The sequence below is a fragment of the Macrobrachium rosenbergii genome, chromosome 58 (genome assembly GCF_040412425.1).
Source record: "Macrobrachium rosenbergii isolate ZJJX-2024 chromosome 58, ASM4041242v1, whole genome shotgun sequence".
In the NCBI taxonomy this organism is placed as follows: Eukaryota; Metazoa; Arthropoda; class Malacostraca; order Decapoda; family Palaemonidae; genus Macrobrachium; species Macrobrachium rosenbergii.
The window spans coordinates 9529714-9554097 of NC_089798.1; the positions used below are offsets into that span (position 1 = coordinate 9529714).

The 24384-nt window shown below is 35.0% G+C and overlaps 1 protein-coding gene across 3 annotated transcripts in view; it reads left to right on the plus strand.

Moving 5' to 3' along the window:
• LOC136837305 (cytosolic carboxypeptidase-like protein 5) overlaps positions 1-24384 on the plus strand; it is a 513303-nt gene that overhangs the window by 459295 nt on the left and 29624 nt on the right. For all 3 annotated transcript variants that reach the window (XM_067102045.1, XM_067102047.1, XM_067102046.1), the window contains exon 9: positions 22104-22195. In XM_067102045.1, the coding sequence (XP_066958146.1) occupies positions 22104-22195 (92 nt within the window). The remainder of the gene's footprint in view (positions 1-22103; positions 22196-24384) is intronic.

Sequence of the window (24384 nt, forward strand, 5' to 3'; positions counted from 1 at the left end):
ATTTGTCAAGCTTGATCTTTATCTCTGAACAGTAAAAAAGTATCATCCACGTACCTACTATAAAATAAGTGGATGGTAGGCCAAAGGACAATCGTCCAGTATGCGCTCCTCAGGGAGCACATAAAAATGTTTTGCAAAGGTGGGACCCAAAGGGGATCCCATCGCCATACCATCAACCTGAAATGTGAGGCTTTACCGTTAAAACAAAGGCTGTGTCCTGCACTTTGTGAGCTCGAGCAATTTTCTAAAATCCGTGAGGTTAAAATTATTAAAAGTGGCATCTGGGTCAGTAAAAATACGGCTAATAATAATGTCAATGGTTTCTTCTACCGGTACATTAGTAAAAGAGACTCACATCCATACTAACCATAAATAAATCTGAATCCTGGGGTAAAATTTTTTTCTTTAAAATGTTCTGAATTCTTACAGCTATAGTTATTCGTAGTAAAGGAGCTAGGAGAGGTACCAGAAATTTAGCAATTTTATAATTAGAAGTAGCATAAGAGGTGAGGATGGGCCTCATTGGTATACCTTCTTTATGAATTTTAGGTAGCCCATACATCACTCCATGAGGCACCTGTACTATATAATGAAGTGTAAGTAGTTTCACTAATGATATTATAATCTTTAAGATATTTCAAAAACAGTTAATTCGGTCTTCTATCTTAAAAGATAGCAGAGTATTGAGGTTCTCCTGTCATTTTGAATTTAGATTCGTCCCCTAGGATATTTTCCATCTTTTGTATATATTCATATTTATTTAGTATTACAGTACCTTTTCCCTTTGTCAGGTTGTGTTATTGTTAGGTCTTTTTCGTTTCCCAAGTTCTTTAGAATATTCAAGTCATTCCCTGAAAGAATGGTGTCCAACGAGTAGTTAAGTTGTTAAAAGTTTTCTGAGCTATACCCTGTAGTTGGGATCGCATTTTAGGTACATCTACATCGAGGCGGAAATTAAGTAGTCTTGCAAATAATGATTCCATAGATCCATAAAACTGGTTATACGAAGGTTTAAAGCACGGTAGGCAAAAATCAATCTAAAGAAAGCAGAAACTCTTCTCTCTTAGATAATTTGTATTTGACATATTAAACACAGTTTTATTACTGTTCAAAAAAGAAGGAATAAATACACCCAGCTTTCTCAATTTTCTCTCGTGAGTACGTCGGACCATTAGCACATAATCGGCAATACATTTTATTAAACAGATATTTGAAAACAATAATCAATAATGGATAAATTATCTGTAATATTCACAAATAGGCTCCTAGATAATTCAGTTGGTTTGACAATATTTATTCTTATGGTTAATCTCCATATCCAACAATTTTCGTGGTGGCATCATGGTAAAAGGAGTCTGGTATATTGACGACTTGTACACATGAATTTGACGAAATTCGGGACAAATATCATTCAGGCGGCAGTATTGTAGAAATTCTAAATCGAGTTCAGCTTTACGAAGTTGTCGTGTAGTTTTATCCAGTTTTCTGCATGTGGTAGGAGTTGAGTTCCGCTATCGTCCTCAGATTAGGGCGTGGAAGCTGACGTAGCCACGAAGTCTCACTCGAAGAAGGAAGAGGAGAGCGAAACAGATCGAAGGGCAGCCATAGTGGAAGGTCTGGTACGGGAGAACAAAGTTCAGGCCACATGTGTCCAATAATACAGTGAGGATTGAGAGGGTTCTATCAACCGGCAGACATCAGTTAGGGTGAAGGATCATTCCATTATTCCTTTTCAAGGTACTTTATTGTTGCTGCGACGTTTCAGGACTCAGGTTAAGTCCCATTTTCAAGCTATAAAAATAAAAGTTAAAAGTTAAAATAAAGCTGGACTAGGTGAAAGTAAAAAAAAAAAAAAAAAAACTTTATACATATATACAAATATTATAAAAAAGTACACAAAGGATAGGAGGAGTAGCACTTTACTGCATAAGATTTGCTGAAGGCACAGACCAGTGACTATTCGGGCCAGGTTCAGCTAAACTTAAACTCACGAGAGATACAAGTGTTGAGAGAGACTGGGTGTTTAACTGTGGAACTAGTTGTTTAATAAAGTGTTCCAAGATTGCTAAATATTGTTCGTTAGAGTTTGGCCTATAATTTTTAAAATCTTTGTAGTTGTATATGTCATATTTGCATTTCTTTGCATGTTCTCGTATACATGAAAATTCAGGATTAATCAATTTGACGCCTGTTCGATCTTCTTGCCCTCGATAGAGTCCAATCTCACTTTGAAACCTTTCCGTGTGGAGCCATGTACTTCCCAAGATTCTAGGGCAATTAAATAAATATACGACTCCTGAGGTCATTAGTGGATCAAGTTTCTCCTTATGTTTAAATAGAGATCTAATACTCATTGGGTTGCAGGGTATTAGCTTTAATTCAATGGCAGGTAAAAATTTCTCGACTAACAACTTCCAAATTCACGATAGAATTTAGGTCATGAATAAATGGGAAATGAGGCCCATCCTCACCTCTTATGCTACTTCTAATTATAAAATTGCTGATTTCTGGTACCTCTAGCTCCTTTTTACTACGAATAACTATAGCTGTAGAATTCAGAACATTTTAAAGAAAAATTTTACCCAAGTTCAGATTTATTTATAGTTAGCATGGATGTGGAGTCTCTTTTACTAATGTAATACCCATTAGAAGAAACCATTGACATTATTATTAGCCGTATTTTACTGACCAGATGCCACTTTTAATAATTTAACCTCACGGATTTTAGAAATTGCTCCGCTGAGCTCGCTGTGCAGGACACAGCGTTTCAACGGTAAAGCCATTCAGGTTGATGGTATGGCGATGGGATCACTAGGTCCCACCTTTGCAAACATTTTTATATGTGCTCCCTGGAGGAGCGCATGCTGGTTGAACAATCTTTGGCCTACCATCCCTTATTTTATAGTAGGTACGTGGATGATACTTTTGCTGTTCAGAGGTAAAGATCAAGCTGACAAATTTCTTGATTATGCCAATAAGTACATCCTAATATTAATTTACTGTTAGATATGAAAATGAAAAATAGCTGCCATTTTAGATGTAACAGTTTTTAAACATAATGATCATTTTAACACCACGGTTTTTAGAGAAAACTTTTGCACAGCCTGGGCTCAAATTTTATAGTAACTGCTTTTATGGTACAAACTAAACTCCATGTCTACGCTCTTTCATGAGCTTTTAACATAACGTCTAATTGGAATCTTTTCTGATGAAATAACATCTCCTGTGTACACAACAATACTTTCCATCCAAACTTTTTATAAACACCTCAGCAAATTTTAAACAATATCTTCCATCCTAAAAAAATTAAAATACCTACAGTACCAAAATACGATTATATGCAATGTCCCATTGTTCATGACCTAAATTTCTATCGTGAATTGAAGTTGTTAGTCGAGAAATTTTACCTACCATTGAATTAAAGCTAATACCCTGCAACCCCAATGAGTATTAGATCTCTGTTTAAACATAAGGAGAAACTCGATCCACTAATGACCTCCCAGAGTCGTATATTTATTTAATTACCTAGATGTAATCTTGGGAAGTGCCACTTAGCACCTTTGGCAAAAGTCATACTTATTAGAGTTTTATAATCATTTATGGCTTGAAATTTATTTCCAGATGATTGTGTAAAGCTATAATAATTCCAATCCCCAAACCTGGAAAGGATCCCAGCAATGTAAATAATTACAGACCAATTTCTTTAACAAGCTGCTTATGCAAATTGTTAGAGAAAATGGTAAATGCTCGACTAACATGGCACATTCGAGAAAATAAAATTTTGAACTCCCACTCAGTTTGGGTCTCAGTAACAGATCCACATTGATTCTCTCTGTAACTTAGAAGACCATATACGTAGGTTTTGAACGAAAACAAATTACTATAGCTGTCTTTTTGACATTGAAAAGGCATCTTACCACATGGAGGTATGCTATTAAAAACTTTACAAAACAACAACATCCGTGGACATTTACCTAGGTTTATACAGAACTTTTGACAAACCGTTTTTTTTAAGGTGAGAATTGATGATGATCTGTCTAGAACATTTCCACTTGAAAACGGTGTGTCTCAGGGAAGCGTCCAGGAACACTGTTTACTTTAGCAATTAATGATATCAGTAAAAATCTACCTGGTGGCATTAAAAGTAACCTATACATGGATGATTTTGCCATATATTATTCAGCATCCCGAATAAAACATGCAGAACGAATCATTAACCCTGGACAGGTAGCCTTGTGCCATTTTAGACACACTGGGTTCTTGTAAAACCCATTTTTTCGTTGTCTAGATAAACTCCCCTTCAAGTAGGTGGACTCATTTTCTGGAATAGCTAGTCTTTGTCGAGCTGACATGGAAGTAGACGTGCCGCACTTGAAGTCCGCCAAGAACACAGTATTTTCGGCGCCGAAAGTTTCTTTTGTGTATATTTCAGCACTACACTTGTGCCATTGGTGGAGAATGCGATTTTCAATACCTGACTGATCTACGATACTTTCTTGATATGACCAAGCAGTTTTGGGTGGGTGGATGAACCAGTTTGTGTGTGGTGGTCTGATGTGTGCATGCTTGGCATCTTGGGGTCTCTTTCGTGGGCTTTGGGAGTGTGTTGGGGTGGGAAGCTGAGCATTTTTCTGTTTGCAGTTTGTCCTTTTGATATGCTGTCGGGGTCTGTGCGGGGCTCTTGGGTGTCACCAGTGACTTTTTGGACCCCTGCATGTGGACTGGTTTAAACTTATGGATTTGGCTTTTAGTTCTCCCTGACCTGGATCCGACGACTTAACGTGCAGGATGGCAACGACTTCTGGCATGAACATGGATACGAGCTAAATGGCTGTTGGACAGAACCAAACACTGAGACACCAGGGTTGTTAATAAATCTGAGTGGATTTGATTCAAATAATAGGGTCCTTTATTGCACTAATGTAAACTTATCATTAGATTACGAATGTTTATACAGTGTAGTAAAAACAATTCGGCAAAGTGGAAAGAATTAAATTAATTCTAGAAAAGATAAGCAGTCATTTTGTGCTTTTATCAAATTTTCCTCTCCCTTGGAAGCTAGTGAGGCACAACAAAGACTCCATGGCCACATTCTGAATGACTCAGTTGTCAGCACGAAAAATGTTTTCAGTGAAAAACTTGAATGATGAGCCATTTGACTTTGTTCCAAAGGCTGAAGAACATGGACCAGTCCCATGTACCAGAGCTCTTCCTCCCCTTTGATGGCATGTTGCTATCTACAAGGAGGGAGGGAAAAATTTGATAAAAGCTGCTGACTGCATTGAGAGCAAGGTTGGTTCCATTCCCATTGGAAATTTAAAACAGTATGGAAAGAATCTTCTAATAAAGCTGGAAATGAGACTCAAGCAGTTCTGTTAAGACGGACTTTAAACCTCCTGAAAGTGGAAATATTGAATCTATTTCATCTCACAGATTCTTTAATACACTGAAAGGCCTCATAGTTTACTCAAAAGATCTGCATGTTTTAAAGAGGAGGAGATTCTCCATCGATGCCCTCCTTGTGTATCTCATGTAAAAACTGGGTGGTGATGCAGCTATCCTTTAACCTTCTCCTCCAATTTACCTACCTGATACCATCATTGTTGGCCATGAGAGGATGCAGGTTAAAAAATATAAAAGAAGTCCTAGACAGTGTCGCAAATGCTTTGAATATGGCCACATTCAAAACTCTTGATTTATAACAATAAAGATGTCCTGTGTGCTCTGCAGAGCACGATATTGATGATTGCAAAGCAGCCCGATACTGTTTTCTTTGCAAGGGTGATCAACACACCAAACTCTAGGGCTTGTCCCAGATATAAATTTGAACAAGAAGTGTTGGCAGTGGCAGATAATGAACATATTAGCATTAGTGAAGCAAAGCGCACATTAATGGGGCAAACAAAAGTGCCAACACTACGTATGCTTCTGTAATAAAACTTATAAAACTTCCAACAATGTAAGGCCACCAATAACTGAGTGTCTGATGGAAGATATCACAAACCTGGTATTTCTCGAACCATAAATAATAATGAAAATCTCCAAACTGGTGAGAAACTTTCGTCGGCAAGTGCTTTGAAGTCCAATAGCAAAAATTGTAGATAAAAGCACAGAAAATTTATCTTCCACCACATCCACAGCTGTCGATTCATCTCCAAAAATAAGGGTGCAAAATCAGCCAATAATTCAGGAAAATATTCTGAAAATACTTCAAACCAAAAATAAGCTAAAGGAACAATCCCAATTAGATAGAGCTAGTTCAGAGCCATCAATCGCCACAGCCACAAACAAAAATAATAATAAAACTACAGTTGCAACTACCAAGAAACGCACAAGAAATAGTTCCCCAAATAATGATAATTTTATAATAAAAACTTCAAATGGGTTCAGTGTTTTTGGAAGACATCTCTCCTCCTAGAAAGGTGGTTCCAAAAGTAGTTTCAGAACAAAAACATCTGAGTTCAATTCAGTCTTGCATCCCTAAGACAAATAGGATTAGTGGTGCACAGAACCACAGTTGCCTGAACATCAGGTTCATAATAAAAATATGAAGATCAATCAAAGACCTGAACACCAATTCAGATGAAATTTATTAAGAAAACAATCTCTTATAAAGGAGAATTTCCCACTCCACCTAGGAACAGTACTTCCCCTTTAAGGAGTGGGAAGTAGCACATTTACCACCTTAGCATTCTTGCTCGATATTCTTCAGTGGAACTGTAAAGGTCTCAGAGCCCGTAAAGAAGACCTTTTAAGTTTTAATGCATGAATTTTTACAGGGATTATATGCCTACAGGAAACAATGTTAGGCAACTCTGTTTATAATCCTGGACTAAATTATTCAATATTTAAATCATATCCCCAAATTGGTGATTTTATTTTTTATTTTTATGGATTTTAGTGCTGCAATTATTATTAATAAATCTCTACAGCACTCCACAATACAATTAAATACAACACTAAAAGTATTTTTATTTCAGTCATTTTGGAAAAGAGGATAACAATCTGCTCCTATATACCTTCCACCAGACCTTGATTTTAACATTGGAGATATTCAGTCGTTAATTGACCAACTTCCAGCTCCTTTACTTCTGCTAGGTGATTTTAATGCCCACAACCCCTTTGGGGAAGTCGGTTTAGATAGTAAAGGAAATTAATCGAAGACCTTATTGACAGGAATGATGTTACCCTGTATAATAATGGGTCAATGACTTTTGACAACATTCATTATAATCATTTCTCTGCACTGGACCTTTAGTATTTCTTCAACTAGTATCCACCTTGATTTTAATTGGTCTGTTAATGAAGATTTAAATGGAAGTGATCACTACCCGATCCATTTGAAATATGCTCTGAATGCTCCATCTGAAGTTTTACCTAAGTGGAAGGTAGAGGACGCAGACTGGGATAAATTTAGTAGGGTGTCAATCTAGATAGGGCCTTTGAGTCTTTATTTCATCTAGATCATTCTAATGCTATGATTACTTTTATTGAATCTACTTTGAAAAGTGCTGAAGCTCGATTCCAAAACAAAAGGCAAACCTCGTAGACCTGCAGTTCCCTGGTGGAATAAGACATGTGGTATTCTGAGGAAAGTGACTTGGAAATGCTACAGACGTTACAAAACTAGTGGCTCCCCAGTCTAAATTAATCTACAAACGTGCTAAAGCCAAAAGAGCATTAAATAAGAAAGCCAAAAGAGAATGTTGGCTTTACTATATTAATGGAATAAACTCCAAGACCCCACTAAGGCAACAGTGTGGCGCAAAATAATGGAAACTGAGTGGAAAATTTGTATGCGTCACCATTGCCCTCATTAAAATAAATGACACTCTAATCACACAGAGCCCACTGAAGTTGCCAATGAGCTAGGAAAACACTTTCTAAAATTTCCAGCCCTAACAATTATTCTCCAGAATTTCAAAAGAATTAGGAATTCTGAAATGTGTCTGAAATTTGATTCGTGATTCTACAACAACCAAAAAAATTTTTTGAACTAAGTGAGGCGCTTCCTCAAGTGAATCCACAGCTCCAGGTGAGGATACAATCATATATGAAATGCTGAAACACCTCCCAGATGATGCCAAAAATATTTACTGAAGATTATAAACAAAATATAAAACTGGAATTTTACCCAAGGACTGGAAAATATCCATAATTGTCCCATTAAAAGAACCCTAATAAAGATGCTTCCCAAGCCACCAGCTATAGACCAATAGCTCTTACCAGCTGTGTATGTAGCTGATGGAGAAAATGATAAATACTAGACTGGTTTGGCACCTGGAGACCAAAGGATTACTATCGCCATTTCAATTTGGTTTCAGAAAAACTGCTCCACCCTTGATCCCTTGCTGAGGCTGACCAACCAAATTAGCAAGGATTCATCAAAAGTGTCAGACCATTGGCATATTTTTTGACTTGGAGAAAGCATATGACACTACCTGGAGAATTTCATGAAACAATTGCACAAGATATAGTACAACAAATTAAGAATGGTCAGGTTTATATATTCCTTTTTAATGGAAAGACTTTTTTAAGGTAAGAGTTTGAAACTCCTTCTCCCAACCTTTTATGCAGGAGGAAGGAGTTCCCCAAGGAAGCGTTTTAAGTGTAACACTTTTTTCAGTGGCAATAAATTAGTGTGATTGAAAAATCTCGCCCCTGTTAAATGCTCGCTTTTTGATCGATGACCTTGCAATATACTAAACAGGATATGATTCCTTGTCTGTATGTAAACATTTGCAAAGGTCTATTAATGCTATTACTAAGTGGGCTGATGAGAATGGTTTCAAATTCTCCTCTTCCAAAACAGTTGCAGTAAGATTCACCAGCCCACCGGCGTGTGGAAGAGGTTCCACAATTAGTTTAAAATAACCATCCTTCCTTACGAGTGAAGTTAAATTTCTGGGGATGACTATTGACCATAAATTAACATGGGCTTTGTTTATCATAAATGCCCTAAAGTTTAATGTTAAACAATCTTTGAATATTTTAAAAACTGTTTCTGGATTTAGTTAACAAAATGATAAAAATCCCTTCTGAGGCTAATATGACCTCTTGTTTCGATCTAAGCAAGACTATGGCTGTCAAATTTATTCCTCAATTGTATAAACCAAGCTAAAGGAACTGGATGTTGTACACAACATGGGGTTGAGAATATGCTCAGTATTTTAGAACTTTGCCTGTTGAAAGCATTTATGTCACACAGATCATTTTCCCTTGATCTAAGAAGGCAAGAGCTAGGTTGACGATACATGGCTAGAATGAAAATTGCTTAAAAATCCCTCCTTTCCAAGCACTAAAGCTGAAACAGACTCTCAGTTTTCTGGTACAAGAGCTTCTAAACCATTCCAAATTCGACTGAATGAGGATGTTAGGAATAATCACCTTAAATCCCAGAAAGTCCTGGAAGTAGAATATCCTGTAAATCCTCCATGGCTTATCCCAGAAGCATCAATATGTAAGAAACTGTTTAACAAAAAGGACTGCACTGTAGAAGAGATTAGGGGAAAATTCTTAGAGCACGATGTTACCCATACTAATTTTACAAAAATTTATACAGATGGATCTAAGTCAGATAGTGGTGTTGGTTGCGCTGTTATCCTTTTGATACAGCGTACACAGCTAAATTACCTGACTCTGCATCAATATTTACTGCCGAATTAACAGCCGTAGTGTCTGCCCTAGATTTAGTTTTTCAAAGTAGTGACTCTAATTTTGTCATATACTCAGACTCTAGAAGCACCTTAGAAGCTATTAAAAATTTAATAGCTTTCATCCATTAATTCAAAAAGTTCAGGAGTGGCTTTTTCGTATATATTGTCGACGTAAATCAGTCTCTTTCTGTTGGGTCCCTTCTCACGTGGGGATTCGCGGAAACGAGATGGCAGATAGGAAGCGAAAGCTGCTAGTATTTTATCAGAAACCTCTTTTGAAAAGTGCCTCATACAGATCTAAAAGGTCCCATTAGATCTTATGTTTTAAGTAAATGGCAAGAAAGGTGGACTTCTCCCTTCTTGCCAATAATAAGAAATATAGAAATATTAGGGATAATGTACTACCGTGGTCTTCGTCATTCCAGCTTGACAGACGAACAGAGGTTATTTTAACGAGATTAAGGATTGGGCACACTCGTCTAACCCATCAGTTTATTTTAGAAGGAAGCAGCCCTCCAGAGTGTGCTTACTGTGACGAGACACTAACAGTGGAGCACATTCTGGTGGTCTGCCCCAGATATTTTAACCAAAGAGAGAGATATTTTAGGTAAATCCCTGTCTGATATTTTTTAGGGAGATGAAGCAGATATTTCTGCTATCATCTCTTTTTTAAAGTGTATTAAAATTTTTAACGATATTTAATTTTATTTAATAATTTATTACATCACGTAGAATTTTAATGACATTAATTTTTTTTTTTATGTATATAGCACATCATTCATTAAACTTCATACCCTTATTTATTGGTCACATCACTTCATTTTATTTATTAATCATTTCCTTCATGAATTCATAACTTTAACATAATTTATTTTCTTTCCATTACGGCGCTGAATGGCCTTGTTGGCCCCAGTGCCTGGGCTTTTGCCCTAAATATCATACATCCATCCACTTCCTAACATCAAACCATTCCTCATAACAACAATGGGGCCTCTCGAGGAGAACAAGACAGGACTTACAGACTCGTTCATACTAAAAATTGTGAAGTTTAAGTCCAGTGAGACAACGTCCAAACCACCGCCCTTTCATTCAAAGCTACACAAATTTCATGATCAGTAAAGTGTTTGTCCTTGTGAGTTTCTGTGGGTTAAGTCAATACCTGTTTAAGTAACTTTCTGAGTGATCAGAGTTCACATCCAGGACAGGAAAAACTGCAACATTTTGAAATTCCACAACATCTTAATTTTGTCTCCATGATGGAAGTCAGCAAAATATGTAGGTTAAAAGAGAGAGAGAGAGAGAGAGAGAGAGATGAGAGACATTCTGAGCTTGAGCTTTAAGATATTGTTTATTACTGGCTCTGAATTGCAATCCTCCATCTCTCTACTATAATATGAGCGCCATTTAGACGCCAGTGCGGAATGTTTGTCATTTTATCACGCTGAGTGTCCTTTACAGAACTTTCTAATCCACAAATAATTATTTTAACTGATACTGCCCTTGTTAAACAAATCCTTCAGAAAATCCCACAAATCGTAGGATGAATTTGCAAATCTTGCTCATGAAGTAATTTGTCGTCAGAAAACATTTTGATCTCTTCACACGCTCTTGGGACAAATAGATTCGACGATGATCTCATTTGAAGTACCTTGCTCATCTTTTTAACTGTTTCTCTTTTAATATCTCATTTAAAAGCTAAACGTAATTCAGTTCAATTTTCTTAAGGTATTTGGTTTAGTTAATAATTTCCCTTTGCTAATTCAAATTAACCTGCTTTAAAGACATCTTCTGAGGAACGTTTTGAGCAGGAATTTGAACTTTTCGGAACAACTGCAAATATTGATGTCAGTCAGTCATTCAGTCAGTGACTTGTTGCCTTCATAGTTACACTGACTCATTCCACATCACGTCTTTTGTTCCAGTGACATAAACTTAGCTTTACGTTGACATAAAGTTCCATTGGAACGCCCCCAAATGGCCCAAACATTACGAAATGCTTGCATGTCTTCACCCAACCACAAAATGTATATCCCTGTGGTCCTTTTCATTATTTACTGTGGGCACCAAATAGAAGTCCTTGATTCGATTCCTTCCTCACTGTTGGACTGAACTGGAACAAAAATAAAATTCAGATATGTGTGCAAATTGGAACTTCTTCAGAAAATCAAACAAAGTGCAATGCATTACTACCCTAATAGTATTCTGGATTCCATTTTAATACATTTTTATCTATTCATTAATTTATTATTTTTTCTTTTTACAAGTCAATGGATATTTGCTTTCTGTAATTCCTTCAGTTCTCTTGATAATCCTAATGGACACTCTCAATATTCTTTGGAAGCATATTTGTAGTCAATGGGCTCTGTGGTCTTGTTACATATGAATAGGGGTTGTTTTTTTATAATAATAATAATAATAATAATAATAATAATAATAATAATAATGTATAAGAATAATAAATATCGTTTAACAACAAATAAACAGATTTATCGATTGAAAAGCAATGAAAAAGTTCCTTATCTGCACTGTTTCAACTAAATACAATATGTCCCCAAAAGCTAAATGTTTAATCCACTTAGTCGGAGGGTCCAGACAAAGCACCACAATGAATTCATATTATTATTAGAAGGAGGTGTTAATTTTTTTTGTGTAGGAAAGAGGAATCTTTAACAGAGGTAGTAGTAAACGGAATATGCAGAAATTTTTGCTATGAAGCTTATAACTGCCATGGAATCTGATAAGCAGAAGATGTCTCTTAAGTGCCCTACAGTGCACGGCGTGAGGTGCACTGACAATTTGTTCACCTCGGAGCCTGTTTTTTTCTGCTAACAGTTATGCCATTTAGTCATCTAAATTTGTCAACTCTTGAACTGTTGGATCTCTGGATGCGCTCTCTTCAAAAACCTTCCTCCCTTCTGAATAAGCCAAATGGGAGAAATCAAAAAAAGATCTTTCGTTCAGCATCGACATCAAATCAAGATATGGTCAGGTATGAATGCCGTTGAAGGACAATTCATTGAAATCTATCCATTCTCAATTGATGTCTTTGCAAAACCTGGAACACTTTACTGCATTCTTACAAGCACTGACCCCTAATGAAATGCGACGCGAAGCCGAGCTCAGAAATAGCTTTTGTAGAATAAGACAGTACTAAACTCGTTCATTCAGTCGTTTTACTAAATGATGAATATAATATTCTTTTATATACCTTACACACATGAGTACAGTACATTATACATCACATATATTATATGATATATACCGCCTATAATATAGCTTGTATATATACCATATGATATATATAACATATATATAGAAAACTTATATATATATTATTTAATGTATATTATATATTGTCAATTATATGCTATATATGATATATATATATATATATTACGATATATTTATATATATATATTATATATATTTTTATTTATATGCATTTTTATATTATATTTATATTTTTATATATATCGAAATATATTTTTTATTTATGTAAATAATTTATTTATATATATATTTATATATAGTATATATATTTTTATATATAACTATATATATATTCCTATCTGCATAAGTATATTCGATATTATATATATATTATATATATATTATATATATATATATTATATATTTATAATATAAGAAAAACTATAATATATATATATATAAAATATATATATAATTCAGTATACCCTTTTATATATATATAACATTTATATATATATATTTTTATATATATAATGTATACATAAAAGATTTATATATATATATATATATATATATATATATATATTTATATAAATGCCTATATAATATATTTATATATATATAAATATATATATGTATGCATTATATAGCTATATATATTATATATATATTATATATATGAGATATATATATATATATATAGAGGATATATATATATATATATATATTTATATATGCTACATATATATATATATATATATATATATATATATATATATATATATATATATATATATATATATATATATATATATATATATATATATATATATATATATCAACACGTTAGGGTGAAGGATCATTCCATTATTCCTTTTCAAGGTACTTTATTGTTGCTGCAACGTTTCAGGACTAAAGTCCCATTTTCAAGCTATAAAAATAAAAGTTAAAAGTTAAAATAAAAACTCGGACTAAAATTAAGTAAAAAAAAAAAATTTATACATATATACAAATAATATAAAAAAAAGTACAAAGGATAGGGAGGAGTAACTACCATAAGGTGCTGAAGGCACAGACCGAGTGACTATTCGGGCCGGGTTCAGCTTCGACTTAAACTCACGAGAGATACAGAGGTGTTGAGGAAGACTGGGTGTTTAACTGTGGAACTAGTTGTTTAATAAAGAGTGTTTCCAAGATTGCTAAATATTGTTCGTTAGGAGTTTGGCCTATAATTTTAAAATCTTTGTAGTTTATGTCATATTTGCATTTCTTTGCATGTTCTCGTATACATGAAAATTCAGGATTAGTCAATTTGACGCCTGTTCGATAGCTAACGCCTCGATGAGAGTCCAATCTCACTTTGAGTAACCTCCGTGTGGAGCCGACGTACTTCCCAAGATTACATCTAGGGCAATTAAATAAATATACGACTCTGAGGTCATTAGTGGATCGAGTTTCTCCTTATGTTTAAACAGAGATCTAATACTCATTGGGTTGCAGGGTATTAGCTTTAATTCAATGGCAGGTAAAAATTTCTCGACTAACAACTTCAATTCACGATAGAAATTTAGGTCATGAATAAATGGGACACTTGCATATAATCGTAATTTTGGTACTGTAGGTATTTTAATTTTAGGATGGAAGATATTGTTTAAAAATTTGCTGAGGTGTTTATAAAAAAGTTTGGATGGAAAGCAGTTGTCAGTGAAATATTGGTGGAGATAAGTTATTTCACTGTGAAAAGATTCCAATTAGACGTTATGTTAAAAGCCCTATGAAAGAGCGTAGACATGGAGTTTAGTTTAAAATTATAAAGCAGTTACTATAAAAATTTGAGCCCAGGCCGGTAAAAGTTTTCTTTCTAAAAACCGTGGTGTTAAAATGATCATTATGTTTAAAAACTGTTACATCTAAAAATGGCAGCTTATTTTCATTTTCATATTCAATAGTAAAATTAATATTAGGATGTACTTTATTGGCATAATCAAGAAATTTGTCAGCTTGATCTTTATCTCTGAACAGTAAAAAAGTATCATCCACGTACCTACTATAAAAATAAGGGATGGTAGGCCAAAGGACAATCGTCCAGTATGCGCTCCTCCAGGAGCACATAAAAATGTTTGCAAAGGTGGGACCCAAAGGGGGATCCCATCGCCATACCATCAACCTGAATGTAGGCTTTACCGTTAAAAACAAAGGCTGTGTCCTGCACAGCGAGCTCGAGCAATTTTCTAAAATCCGTGAGGTTAAAATTATTAAAAGTGGCATCTGGGTCAGTAAAAATACGGCTAATAATAATGTCAATGGTTTCTTCTACCGGTACATTAGTAAAAAGAGACTCACATCCATGCTAACCATAAATAAATCTGAATCCTGGGGTAAAATTTTTTCTTTAAAATGTTCTGAATTCTTACAGCTATAGTTATTCGTAGTAAAAGGAGCTAGGAGAGGTACCAGAAATTTAGCAATTTTATAATTAGAAGTAGCATAAGAGGTGAGGATGGGCCTCATTGGTATACCTTTTTATGAATTTTAGGTAGCCCATACATCACTCCATATGAGGCACCTGTACTATATAATGAAGTGTAGCTAGTTTCACTAATGATATTATAATCTTTAAGATATTTCAAAAACGGTTAATTCGGTCTTCTATCTTAAAGATAGCAGAGTATTGAGGTTCTCCTGTCATTTTGAATTTAGATTTTTTCCCTAGGATATTTTCCATCTTTTGTATATATTCATATTTATTTAGTATTTACAGTACCTTTTTCCTTGTCAGGTTGTGTTATTGTAGGTCTTTTCGTTTCCCAAGTTCTTTAAGAATATTCAAGTCATTCCTAGAAAAGAATGGTGTCAACGAGTAGTTAAGTTGTTAAAAGTTTTCTGAGCTATACCCTGTAGTTGGGATCGCATTTTATTTTTACATCTACATCGATTTAATTAAGTAGTCTTGCAAATAATGATTCCATAGATCCATAAAACTGGTTATACGAAGGTTTAAAGCACGGTTTAGGCAAAAATCCAATCCTAAAGAAAGCAGAAACTCTTCTCTTAGATAATTTGTAATTTGACATATTAAACACAGTTTTATTACTGTTTCAAAAAGAAGGAATAAATACACCCAGCTTTCTCAATTTTCTCTCGTGTATACGTCGGACCATTAACACATAATCGGCAATACATTTATTAAACAGATATTTGAAAACAATACAATCAATAATGGATAAATTATCTGTAATATTCACAAATAGGCTCCTAGATAATTCGGTTAGTTTGACAATATTTCTTTATTCTTATGGTTAATCTCCATATCCAACAATTTCGTGGTGGCATCATGGTAAAAGGAGTCTGGTATATTGACGACTTGTACACCTTGAATTTGACGAAATTCGGGACAATATCATTCAGGCGGCAGTATTGTAGAAATTCTAAATCGAGTTCAGCTTTACGAAGTTGTCGTTAGTTTTATCCAGTTTTCTGCATGTGGTAAGGAGTTGAGTTCCATATCGTCCTCGGATTAGGGCGTGGAAGCTTACGTAGCCACGATCTCACTCGAAGAAGGAAGAGGAGAGCGAAAACGAATCGAAGGGCAGCCATTTGGAAGGTCTGGTACGGGGAGGAGCAAAGTTCAGGCCCACATGTGTCCAATAATACAGTGAGGATTGAGAGGGGTTCTATCAACCGGTAGACATCAGCAGGTTAGGTGAAGGATCATTCCATTATTCCTTTTCAAGGTACTTTATTGTTGCTGCGACGTTTCAGGACTAAAGATCCCATTTTAAAGAAAAAATTTTACCCCAGGATTCAGATTTATTTATGGTTAAAATGGATGTGAGTCTCTTTTAAAAATGTACCGGTAGAAGAAACCATTGACATTATTATAGCCGTATTTTGGACAGATGCCACTTTAATAATTTTAACCTCACGGATTTTACACACAGCCTTTGTTTTTAGTAATAATAATACATTCAGGTTGATGGTATGGCGATGGGATCCCCCTTTATTCCCACCTTTGCAAACATTTTTATGTGCTCCCTGGAGGAGCGCATACTGGTTTGTCCTTTGGCCTACCATCCCTTATTTTATAGTAGGTACGTGGATGATACTTTTTACTGTTCAGAGATAAAGATCAATTATTTGACAAATTTCTTGATTATGCCAATAAAGTACATCTAATATTAATTTTACTATTGAATATGAAAATGAAAATAAGCTGCCATTTTTAGATGTAACAGTTTTTAAACATAATGATCATTTAACACCACGGTTTTTAGAAAGAAAACTTTTACCGGCCTGGGCTCAAATTTTTATAGTAACTGCTTTTATAATTTTAAACTAAACTCCATGTCTACGCTCTTTCATAGGGCTTTTAACATAACGTCTAATTGGAATCTTTTTCACAGTGAAATAACTTATCTCCACCAATATTTCACTGACAACTGCTTTCCATCCAAACTTTTTATAAACACCTCAGCAAATTTTTAAACAATATCTTCCATCCTAAAATTAAAATACCTACAGTACCAAATTACGATTATATGCAAGTGTCCCATTTATTCATGACCTAAATTTCTATCGTGAATTGAAAATGTTAGTCGAGAAATTTTTACCTGCCATTGAATTAAAGCTAATACCCTGCAACCCAATGAGTATTAGATCTCTGTTTAAACATAAGGGAGAAACTCGATCCACTAATGACCTCAGGAGTCGTATATTTATTTAATTGCCCTAGATGTAATCTTAAAAAAGTACGTCGGCTCCACACGGAGGTTACTCAAAGTGAGATTGGACTCTCATCGAGGCGTTAGCTATCGAACAGGCGTCAAATTGACTAATCCTGAATTTTCATGTATACGAGAACATGCAAAGAAATGCAAATATGACATAAACTACAAAGATTTTTAAATTATAGGCCAAACTCTAACGAACAATATTTAGCAATCTTGGAACACTCTTTTATTAAACAACTAGTTCCATTTTTAAACACCCAGTCTTCCTCAACACCTCTGTATCTCTCGTGAGTTTAAGTCGAAGCTGAACCCGGCTTTTAGTCACTCGGTCTGTGCCTTCAGCACCTTATAGTAGTTACTCCTCCCTATCCTTTGTACTTTACTTTTATATTATTTGTATATGTATGTATAAAGTTTTTACTTAATTTTAGTCCGAGTTTTTATTTTAACTTTTAACTTTTATTTTTATAGCTTGAAAATGGGACTTTAGTCCTGAAACGTCAGCAACAATAAAGTACCTTGAAAAGGAATAATGGAATGATCCTTCACCCTAACGTGCTGATGTCTACCGGTTGATAGAACCCCTCTCAATCCTCACTGGTATTATTGGACATGTGGGCCTGAACTTTGCTCCTCCCCGTACCAGACCTTCCACTTGGCTGCCCTTAAATTTATTTTCGTCTCCTCTTCCTTCTTCGAGTGAGACTTTTTTAAAACGCCCCAATTGACGATATGGAACTAACTATTACCACATGCAGAAAACTGGATAAAACTAATATTTTACTTCTGTAAAGCTGAACTTTAGATTTAGAATTTCTACAATACTTTAAAAAGCTGAATGATATTGTTGCCGAATTTTTCGTTAAATTCAAGGTGTACAAGTCGTCAATATACCAGACTCCTTTTACCATGATGCCACCACGAAATTGTTGGATATGGAGATTAACCATAAGAATAGAAATTTGTCAAACTAACCGAATTATCTAGGAGCCTATTTGTGAATATTACAGATAATTTATCCATTATTGATTGTATTGTTTTCAAATATCTGTTTAATAAATGTATTGCCGATTATATTTTAATGGTCCGACGTACTCACGAGAGAAAAATTAGAAAGCTGGGTGTATTTATTCCTTCTTTTTTGAACAGTAATAAAACTGTGTTTAATATGTCAAATTACAAATTATCTAAGAGAGAAGAGTTTCTTTATTTCTTTAGTTGATTTTTATTCACCGTGCTTTAAACCTTTTTTATAACCAGTTTTATGGATCTATGGAATCATTATTTGCAAGACTTTAATTTCCGCCTTTAGATGTAGATGTACCTAAAATGCGATCCCAACTTCAGGGTATAGCTCAGAAAACTTTTAACAACTTAACTACTCGTTGGACACCATTCTTTTCTAGGAATGACTTGAATATTCTTAAAGAACTTGGGAAACGAAAAGACCTAACAATAACACAACCTGACAAGGAAAAAGTATTAATACTAAATAAATATGAATATATACAAAAGATGGAAAATATCCTAATTACAATCTAAATTCAAAATGACAGGAGAACCTCAATACTCTGCTATCTTTAAGATTTGAAGACCGAATTAACCGTTTTTGAAATATCTTAAAGATTATAATATCATTAGTGAAACTACTTACACTTCATTATATAGTACAGGTGCCTCATATGGAGTGATGTATGGGCTACCTAAAATTCATAAAGAAGGTATACCAATGAGGCCCATCCTCACCTCTTATGCTACTTAATTATAAAATTGCTAAATTTTGGTACCTCTCCTAGCTCCTTTTACTACGAATAACTATAGCTGTAAGAATTCAGAACATTTTAAAGAAAAAAATTTACCCCAGGATTCAGATTTATTTATGGTTAGCATGGATGTGAGTTTCTTTTTTTACTAATGTACCATTAGAAGAAACCATTGACATTATTATTAGCCATTTTTACTGACCCAGATGCCACTTTAATAATTTTAACCTCACGGATTTTAGAAAATTGCTCGAGCTCGCTGTGCAGGACACAGCCTTTGTTTTTAACGGTTTTTATTCAGGTTGATGGTATGGCGATGGGATCCCTTTGGGATCCCACCTTGCAAACATTTTTATGTGCTCCTGAGGAGCGCATACTGGACAATTGTCCTTTGGCCTACCATCCTTATTTTATAGTAGGCAAAGTGGATGATACTTTTTACTGTTCAGAGATAAAGATCAAGCTGACAAATTTCTTGATTATGCCAATAAAGTACATCCTAATATTAATTTTACTATTGAATATGAAAATGAAAATAAGCTGCCATTTTTAGATGTAACAGTTTTTAAACATAATGATCATTTTAACACCACGGTTTTTAGAAAGAAAACTTTTACCGGCCTGGGCTCAAATTTTTATAGTAACTGCTTTTATAATTTTAAAACTAAACTCCATGTCTACGCTCTTTCATAGGGCTTTAACATAACGTCTAATTGGAATCTTTTCACAGTGAAATAACTTATCTCCACCAATATTTCACTGACAACTGCTTTCCATCCAAACTTTTTTATAAACACCTCAGCAAATTTTTAAACAATATCTTCCATCCTAAAATTAAAATACCTACAGTACCAAAATTACGATTATATGCAAGTGTCCCATTTATTCATGACCTAAATTTCTATCGTGAATTGAAGTTGTTAGTCGAGAAATTTTACCTGCCATTGAATTAAAAGCTAATACCCTGCAACCCAATGAGTATTAGATCTCTGTTTAAACATAAGGAGAAACTCGATCCACTAATGACCTCAGGAGTCGTATATTTATTTAATTGCCTAGATGTAATCTTGGGGAAGTACGTCGGCTCCACACGGAGGTTACTCAAAGTGAGATTGGACTCTCATCGAGGCGTTAGCTATCGAACAGGCGTCAAATTGACTAATCCTGAATTTTCATGTATACGAGAACATGCAAAGAAATGCAAATATGACATAAACTACAGAGATTTTAAAATTATAGGCCAAACTCCTAACGAACAATATTTAGCAATCTTGGAAACACTCTTTATTAAACAACTAGTTCCACAGTTAAACACCCAGTCTTCCTCAACACCTCTGTATCTCTCGTGAGTTTAAGTCGAAGCTGAACCCGGCCTGAATAGTCACTCGGTCTGTGCCTTCAGCACCTTATGGTAGTTACTCCTCCCTATCCTTTGTACTTTACTTTTATATTATTTGTATATATGTATAAAATTTTTTTTTTTAATTTTAGTCTCGAGTTTTTATTTTAACTTTTAACTTTTATTTTTATAGCTTGAAAATGGGACTTTAGTCCTGAAACGTCAGTAACAATAAAGTACCTTGAAAAGGAATAATGGAATGATCCTTCACCCTAACCTGCTGATATATATATATATATATATATATGGAATCTTTATCACATCGGAAATAATATATTTTTATATGGCTTATCTAAATAATATTTTTATATATGGGGGGGATTTTAGTTGATAAGTTCGTCGTCTCGTGGGCTCGAACCACAGGAGACAAGAACTCAGGACTAAAGTGACGCCTTCAACCTCACTGGCGCCCACGAGACGACGATCTTATAAATAAAAAATTACTTCGGGTAACGTAATAATATGAAAATATATTATTTCCGAGGTAGAGCGAACTGGATATTAAAGGACATTTTTTACTATATTATATATATATATATATATATATATATATATATATATATATATATATATATATATATATATATATATATATATATATATATATATATATATTTGTGTATAAATGTGCTTAGTGATCATGGTAAAAACTTAATTACCTACATAATTATAATTGCTGTAACCGCAATACACGCTGGTATCCGAAGGGCAGGAGCATGAAGCCATGCCTTATGTAAAACATCAATGTCAGTGTTTTCCACTGCGCATTTGTCCCTCGTGTTGATTGCTCTTTATATGAGTGACTTTGATGCGCAATTGAACGTTCCATTGGACGTGCGGTCAAATGTTTTGGAAATTTCTCGTCCATTGTCCTCAGTGGAAATTCTGATGGATTCTTTGCAAGTGACGCAACGCAGTTTCCGCTCCGCTGACAGGTTGAGTTTTCAAAATGACTTGGGGTATGGCAAATCAGCGCTTTTTCTCATGTCACTGGGAGGATTATAAAGGGGGCCAGACGAAATCTCGTGTCATCCATCTATATCTAACAGTATTTTCTCAGCAAGCCTCACTTAGAGAAATACGAATCACATCGTGTATTGTGATGTCTGTGAAGTTTATTAATTGACCGTGTCCTGCCTGTCTGAGGAAGAAGTGTTTTTGCACTCTCAAAATACCTGTGAAAACTCTGAATTAAACTGGAGTAATGACTCCTTAGAACATTTCTCAGAATCTTTTCTTGCCTTTTATAATAGTTATTATTAACTTCCTCTTTATCATGTGTATACTCTAAATTTTATTGTTAGTTCAACTTTTATTGAATATTGATTGTTCTCTTTGATTTCAGTGGTGCGAGTTAGACTTAGTGTTGGACCTCCATGCTCATTCATCGCTGCTCGGAACATTCATCTACGGAAATTCTTACGATGATGTTTACAGGTAAGAATGAGGTTGTGCTGCGCGTTTCAAGCAATTTTTTTTTTTACCTTCCTTAAGCCACCTTTAGTACCAGGGCGCTTAGATGCTGGATGCAAATGAAAGACAAAAGGTTGAAGATTTTGAGATAATGTATTGACGTAGTAAACGCGGCTTCAGAAGAACTGACGGGATTAGAAAACGTTTGATAAGGATTAATGTAGGAGGTGAAGACATGGATGTGGATATTTTGGGATGGTTTGTTCAGGCGGAAAGAATGGACAATGACGGGTGGGTGAAAGGCATGTGTACTTTCGGGAAGGTTTATGGAAAGGAGATCGGTACCTTGAGAATGTGCGCAAGGCAGGGGTGAATGGCGTAGCATATGAATTGCTGTTCGACATACTGCTGATGAATCTTCTGTGTAGTGTATGAAGTGGCTAATCTGCTGTTAAAGTGTGATTGTGGCAGTGACTGGTGTGTGTTCTTGTAAAGCCACCCGCTCCTAAGTAATACAACAGCTATATATATATATATATATATATATATATATATATATATATATATATATATATATATATATATATATATGTATGTGTGTGTGTGTGTGTGTGTGTGTGTGTGTGTGTGTGTGTGTATTCATTTTGAAGGATGGCGCCTGTTCATAGAATGTCTCTAGAGATTCGGTATCTTTAAAGCGCAGTGCTCTTTTCGTAACTTCCAGAGGCTGCCTTGATACCCATTCAGTGCTGAGGTTGACTGGTACCACGGTTAAAAAATTGCCAAATGAACAGTCTGTTTATGAGCACACATTAGGCTGAATGTGTGTGCGCTCTGACACGGCATATGGGAGCACTGATGAGAAGTAGACGCAGAAAAGAGGTCGATATAGGGCCAGTAATCATGGGAATACGTCGCAGATTATGATCGTTTTTTTATATATTTACAATGTTTCTGAACAGTTTTCAGTGCAGAACTAAAAGCCTTTTCCAGATGAGGGAGGCTACCTTTGCAGATTTCCTTACAAGAGACAATCGTGGATCTGCCGCAGAGTGTATTCTATGCTATACCTTTTATATAATTATACATATATATGTATATATGTGTGTATGTGTGTGTGTGCGCGCGAGCGCAATTACACATAATTCCTTTCAGGTTGAAGTTATTTCCACACAACAGTAAATTCGATATCAGTGAATCATTTGTTACTTAATATTTGTTGGTCTAAAAATGGTATGCCGAAATTACTGACAAATCATCGTAATATTATGTATGCATGCATTCGATTCCAAGGTAATCGCATTTGTAATTTAGTCTGTTAAATTCTCAGGCAGGGTCAGCGGGAAACAGAGCAACGAAAATGAGAAATCACAGAAACAAAACCGAATAATTCATTCTTAAAGTGGATTAACGCAGCAATATTTCAAATCTCCCGAATATAGTGTTGCATTCTGTTTCACCCCAGCTGAATATTACAAAGGGAATTCATTTGGAGGGTGGCTTTTTTATGGCCATTAATTTCAGATTAATTTATTTTCACGGTTTCTTGATTACAGCGGTCTGCTGTTGTGCTGAAACTGTGTAGCGCTTAAATTTTCATGTATACATTTTCAAACTGAGATGCCTAAATATTTCCCCGTGTATCATTTGTTGTTCATTAAGCTCAGCCAAAATGCAAAAGACACATTTACACGGCAGCTTTAAAAAAGGAAAAAGAATACAAAGGAACCGCTTACATTACTCGGAGCTGAACAAAAAAAAAGAAACTAGGGCATCCTATATGTTCCATAGAAAAGTGCTTCCATTTGTTCTGTAGGAAGAAAGGGAAGAGGGCTGGGGAAAAAAAGACAGCCTCTCATTTGTTCCCCATAAAACTTCCTGTTTCATACATGGTGGCCATCAGAGCGTGATGGCGGGAGATAAATAGGGCTCTGTTGAAACTATAGTTTGGATGTAATGTGTGACCGTGTGAATGGCGTGGAATATTGAAATTTGTTATGCATCGATTATTGATGATCTATCTCTGTCAGTTACAATGAGCATTTTAAATAATCACGTGAAATCATCGCTGAAACTGACGGGCCAATTGTTACCCTAAAATCAGACCTATAATGGAGAGCGACACCGGCCTCTCGCTGGCAGTTAGCCCTCTGATATCTGATCTTAATTCGATCAGCTCTTTTATTGGATTATCGGGCTGGGTGTATCTAAGT